The sequence below is a fragment of the Pipistrellus kuhlii genome, unplaced genomic scaffold (genome assembly GCF_014108245.1).
Source record: "Pipistrellus kuhlii isolate mPipKuh1 unplaced genomic scaffold, mPipKuh1.p scaffold_m20_p_5, whole genome shotgun sequence".
In the NCBI taxonomy this organism is placed as follows: Eukaryota; Metazoa; Chordata; class Mammalia; order Chiroptera; family Vespertilionidae; genus Pipistrellus; species Pipistrellus kuhlii.
Window position 1 is genome coordinate 28,002,748 of NW_023425551.1, and position 6,000 is coordinate 28,008,747.

At 37.8% G+C, this 6,000-nt stretch overlaps 1 protein-coding gene across 2 annotated transcripts in view; it reads left to right on the forward strand.

Moving 5' to 3' along the window:
• HDAC2 (histone deacetylase 2) overlaps positions 1–5,799 on the forward strand; it is a 29,356-nt gene extending 23,557 nt beyond the window's left edge. For both annotated transcript variants that reach the window (XM_036414513.1, XM_036414515.2), the window contains 3 exons: positions 2,034–2,189; positions 4,833–4,890; positions 5,738–5,799. In XM_036414513.1, the coding sequence (XP_036270406.1) occupies positions 2,034–2,189; positions 4,833–4,890; positions 5,738–5,768 (245 nt within the window). In that variant the 3' untranslated portion in view covers positions 5,769–5,799. The remainder of the gene's footprint in view (positions 1–2,033; positions 2,190–4,832; positions 4,891–5,737) is intronic.
• The last annotated feature ends 201 nt before the right edge of the window (positions 5,800–6,000 follow it).

The following is a 6,000-nucleotide window of genomic DNA, read 5'->3' on the forward strand; positions in this document are numbered from 1 at the left end:
TTCCATATGTCTCAAAGTCTGATTTGATGTCAGTGATTGCAATTTATGGCCACTAGAGGCTTAGTGCACGAAATTTGTGAATGGGTGGGGTCCCTAGGCCTCGCCAGCATTCAGGGCCTATCAGGGCCATCTTGCACAGTCCTAGTCGGGGCTGGCCAGGAATTGGGGTCTGCCGGCTTCCAGACAGGGGAGGGGAAGGACTGCGGGAGTGCACTGACCACCAAGGGGCAGCTCCTGCATTGAACGTCTGCCTCCTGTTGGTCAGTGCACGTCATAGCAACTGGCTGACCTGGTCGTTCGGTCGTAGCAGTCGCTTAGGCTTTTATATATATAGAAGTTATGCAAGGGTGGGCAAAAAGTAGGTTTACTATTTAATATGCAAGAGTATTCTTGTGTGTGTGTGTGTGTGTGTGTGTATTGTTTAAGGTGTGTTTTGGTGGGTTTTTTTTTTTAATATATTTTATTGATTTTTCACAGAGAGGAAAGGAGAGGGATAGAGAGCTAGAAACATCGATGAGAGAGAGTCATCGATCAGCTGCCTCTTGCACACCCCCTACTGGGGATGTGCCCACAACCAATGTACATGCCCTTGACTGGAATCGAATCTGGGTCCTTTCAGTCCGCAAACTGACGCTCTATTCACTGAGCCAAACCGGTTTTGGCGTGTTTCTTTTTCTTTTTTCTTTTTTTTTTACCCCAATGACCTCCTGGCCTCCACTCCCCTCACCACACTTGCCCTCTTCCCTTTCCCCAGTCAGTGTCTTGTGCCCATTGGTTATGCTTATATGCATGCATACAAGTCCTTCAGTTGATCTCTTACCTCCCCGAACTCTTCCCTGTCTTCCCACTATAGTTGGATACCGTTCAAAGCTTCTTTGCTTCTGTCTATTCTTGTTCAACAGTTTATAATGTTCTTTATTTTCCACAAATCAGTGAGATCATGTGGTATTTATCTTTCACTGACTGGCTTATTTCACTTAGCATAATGCTCTCCAGTTCCATCCATGTTAATTGTATTATTTCCCACATGAACAACTGTAAACCTATTTTGCCCACCCTGTATATGACCAAAAGTTTCTACAAACTATCTGCTTATGTATACTTAGGAATAAATTGGAAAATAAATTTTTTTTTTTTTTTTTTTTTTTAAATATATTTTATTGATTTTTCACAGAGTGGAAGAGAGAGGGATAGAGAGTTAGAAACATCGATAAGAGAGAATCATCGATCAGCTGCCTCTTGCACATCCCCTACTGGGGATGTGCCCGCAACCAAGGTACATGCCCTTGCCCGGAATCGAACCCAGGACCTTTCAGTCTGCAGGCCGACGTTTTATCCACTGAGCCAAACCGGTCCTGGCGGAAAATAAATTATTTAAAGTAGAGTGAATTGAATGATATGAAGCACTTCTGTTTGATTCTACAATCTCATCCACTTAATATGATTTTCAGTTGTATAGCCTACTGGTTTGCTGTTGGTATAGACCACATGTGTCAAACACAAGGCCCGCGGGCCAAATCCGTCCCGCCAGGCCTTGCAATGTGGCCCGCACCGCGCTGTCATCACTGCACTCCGCTGCGTTTCCATCACAATGACAGTTTATGACTGTTCAGTAAACCATTCGGCCCGTGATTTAGGCTGGATTTTAGATTTTGGCCCCTTCTCTGATTGAGTTCGACACCCCTAATAGACATTGATGTATTTGGTATTGATGGCATTTTTATTTTATTTGTTTTCCCTCTCAGCTCTAAATAAAAGGTTACTTTTTAAATAATGACATCATCCTCACCTCACAGAACATGTTTTCTTCCAAATTTTTTTTTTAGATTTCCCAAATGTTTTCCATATTTCTTCCAAGATCAAAGCTAAATTTTTAGTATTTAGCAAACCATGCATTAAGTTCTAACCTTAAAATTATTATTTCTTATCCTATACTTTTAAATGTAGTGACTAGTTAATACGTTTGTACAAAGTATGCTGAAAAAAACTTATGACTACTTTTATCAACTTTGTTTTTAATTTTTATATTTCAGTTCGAGCATCAGACAAACGGATAGCTTGTGATGAAGAATTCTCAGATTCAGAGGATGAAGGAGAAGGAGGTCGTAGAAATGTGGCTGATCATAAGAAAGGAGCAAAGAAAGCTAGAATTGAGGAAGACAAGAAGGAAACAGAAGACAAAAAAGCTGGTGAGATTTATTGTTTTGGTAAATGTGTTTTAAAATTATAACTTTTTAGCCCAGCTGGCACAACTCCGTGGTTGAGTGTAGACCTGTGATCCAGGATGTCACAGTTCGATTCCCAGTCAGGCACATGACTGGGTTGTGGGCTCGATCCCCAGTGTGGGGCATGCAGGAGGCAGCCAATCAGTGATTCTCTCTCAATATTAATCTATCTCTTTCTCCCTTTTTCTTCCTCTCTGAAATCAATAAAAATATATTTTAAAAAACAATAATAAAATTGTAACTTTTTAAAAGTAAGCGGCAGTGCAGTTTTTATGAGATCCTGGAGTCATTTACAGAAATATTGGAGGTAGAGGGTGCTGGGTAGGTGACCTTTTTACCCATGTAAGTGGTGCTTAGCTCTCTAAATGTTATTAGTCACATTTGCTTTTCTAATATAGGAAACTTTATTACCTTCTCTTAGTTGATATGGGCTTAACATAGGGAACATTGTTGGTTAAGTTGGGTAAGAGGAAAGGCAAAGTGATTATAGATCCTTTATAGGTTGTTAGCAAAGCTGAAATTTAAAATAATTTTTAACTCCCTAAAGTTCATTTCCTGGGGATGAAACACAAGAACTTACATTATCCTTAGACCAGTTGGATCATTTTGGAAAAGCTCAGAGAATAGACTTTTCCAGAAAATGTTTGAAGAAAACAAAAATGGGGGAAAGATGGGAAGGAATCGAGGAGCTGGCTTGGGGAGGAGATAATACTTTGAGCTTCTCTATTGAGAAAATAGATGCTTTGGGGCATTGAATTCGCTATGAGAATCTGTTATCTTTTATCGGAGTTCCTAGCGCACTTGCACATACCTCAGTCATTTTATTTAACACATGATAATTTAGTGCCTTATTGCAGGATTTTACATAAGTAATTCCCGTGCTAGACTGAGCCACTTATGACTAGGGGAACACATGATCTTAAATATCTGTGTTTTTCAGCACTTGGTGCATTTCCTGAATGGATACCTGATACCCCTATACAAGTAATGGTGATGGGCATGATTTTAGCCGGCCTGTTAATTTTGACATGTAGCATGTAGAAAACTGACTCAGATACTGGTCCAGCATTGTTATTTCATATCTATCACATTGAAGTTTTGCTAGTAAGCTAGCTCTTGGATTTTTTTGTTGTTGTTGTTGTTCTTTTTCAGTAGAGTTAGGAATCGAAGCACATCTTGGCACATCTAGTTCTGTTCTTTTATGGATTTACTCTTCTAGGCTACTGTTCTCTACCATTGTATAATTTTAACTTTCCAGTGTATTGCAGTGGTACAGTGATGGTTCAGTCTGCTCTTCTATACTGATTGACATCCAGAAATTAGAGTTATTGAAGTAAAGAGGATTTAGCTTTTAGCTGTAGGATTTTTCTGTTTTGGGTTTTGTTTTGTTTTCCTCAGTTAGTAGGTAGTCTTGTCTGTCCTGTTTTTGGTGTTTATTCTCATTTTCAAACCTTTTTTTCTTCGCTTTTTTCTTCTAAATGGGAGAGTGAGTACACTAAGGTGTTTGTCTTTCATTGCTGTTAGCTAAAAATGAGAGTACTTTTTGATTTGGCTTAATGACCTGCTAGTAGATTAATCTCATAGTTTTTACCTCCTCTGTACTTACGTTGCTGATATTAATTGAAAAAAAAGTTTGAAACTTTTAAGATTTTTAAAGGGCCTTGCAATTGTTAAAATTCCTCGCCCTACAGCCCTAACCGTTTTGCTCAGTGGATAGAGCTTTGGGTTTCACACTGATAAGTTCCAGGTTTGTTTCCAGTCAAGGGCATGTACCTTGGTTGAAGGCTTGATCTCCAGTATTGAGAGGCACATAATTAATGTTTCTAATTATCCCTCTCCCTTTCTCTCTGTAAAATATGAATAAAAATATGTGTGTGTTTTTTAAATCCCTCACCCTGCATATGAAATATTACCATAGAAAACTGAGGACTAAAAACTAATGGTATAAACAATAGGATTTAGCCTCTGCTCTGTCTTTGAGCTCCTCTTCTCTAATTCTCGCCCCTTTTGACAATATTCCAGTTGTACTGGTCTTTCATTTTTTTCTTTAAGTTTTCCCTCTGTTCAAAATACTTCCTCCTTTTCACCCAAAGCTATCCTTACGGAAACTTTGCAATGGCACTTCTTCCTGTTACCTTTTCTGATCTTCCAGTGAGTTCTCATGTCTCTTGGCTTGTAATTTTTTCTTCACAGCACATAGTCCAGCTGTAATACTGTGATCCTACAGAAACAAAACTTCCAAAAGGACAAGGACTGTGCTGTTACATGGATACTGTGAATCTCTATGTCATTTAGCACAGAACCTAACACAAAGCCTATTCAGTTACTGAATTAATAAGTAGTAATATACAAGGGGTCCCCAAAAAATGTATACACACTTTGGAAATTTATTCATTCCAGTGGGTTAAATCTGAAAAGAAAGAAACATCAATTGAGCTATCAACTGTAAGTCTATACATTTTTGGGGGGACACCGTGTGTGTGTGTGTGTGTGTGTGTGTGTGTGTGTGTGTGTGTGTGTGACAGCTTTCTATATTTAAGTAAGGTATACTTTTAAGTGTTTTATATTTCAAAATAGGTTTTAATCTCTTCTAATTTTTGTTTATAGATGTTAAGGAAGAAGATAAATCTAAGGATAATAGTGGTGAAAAAACAGATACCAAAGGGTAAATTATATTGATTAACTAGTAATTTTTATATGCTATATAAACAACAAACACATGTACTTGGGTATGTATTCTTTTGAGAAGTACTGAACTGAGCCTGAGAACATCAGTAAGTTATGTGAGATGCTCTGAATTTTATCTGTGTTGGCTCATAAGACAACATATGCCATCTTAATTATCATTTATGTCATCTGCTTAGCTGCTCATCTGTCATTGATGTAGTTTGCCCTAAAAAGGTCACAAAGCCCAGAACTAATTAATATTGTAACTGAATTAATTTGTATTCTTTTATGTAATTTACTAAAAGCCCGATGCACGAAACTCATGCAAGAGAAGGGCTTCCTTCCCTGGTGCCGGCTCTAGCTTCCCTCTGGCGCCCAGGACCTGGGCTTCCCTCGAAGCTCTGGCTTTCGGTCTAATTAGCATATTATGCTTTTATTATTACAGATTATTATAGATGATAACTTTTTTGCTATTAATTTTTATATGGGCACTAATCGTCTTTCGTGGTGCTTCTTTCTATATATGTGATCTTTTTACTATTGTGAGTTGGATAAATTTAAGAAACAATAGTTTTTTAAAAACATAACGGAGATTTTTATTATCGGAAAGCTTATTTAAATGCTTGGCCACATGTAATTTTGTGCTAGTCTTTACAGGATAACTTGGAAAACCTGATAAGATCACTAGAAAGATTAAGGCAGTTAGTACTCCAAAAACACGGAGGGCATTATCATCAGCTTACATGCAATTGGCATGAGCATACAGGACCTGATCAATAGAGAGGTCAGTGTATTTAAACTGAGACTGTGCCATTTTTAATCTTTCATGTTGCCTCTTTTAACAGAGCCAAATCAGAACAGCTCAGCAACCCTTGAATTTGAAAGTCTCCAATTTCAGAAAACATTAGAAAATAAGAAAATATTGGCAAGAAAAGTGTTTTCTTTTTGAAGACTCCTGGCTTCATTTTATACTACTTCGGCATGGACTGTATTTATTTTCAAAATGGCTTTTCCTTTGGTTTGTTTTTGTTATTGGCAAGTTTTAGTGTGAGTTTCTAATTATGAAGCAAAATTTCTTTTCTCCACCATGCTTTATGTGATAGTATTT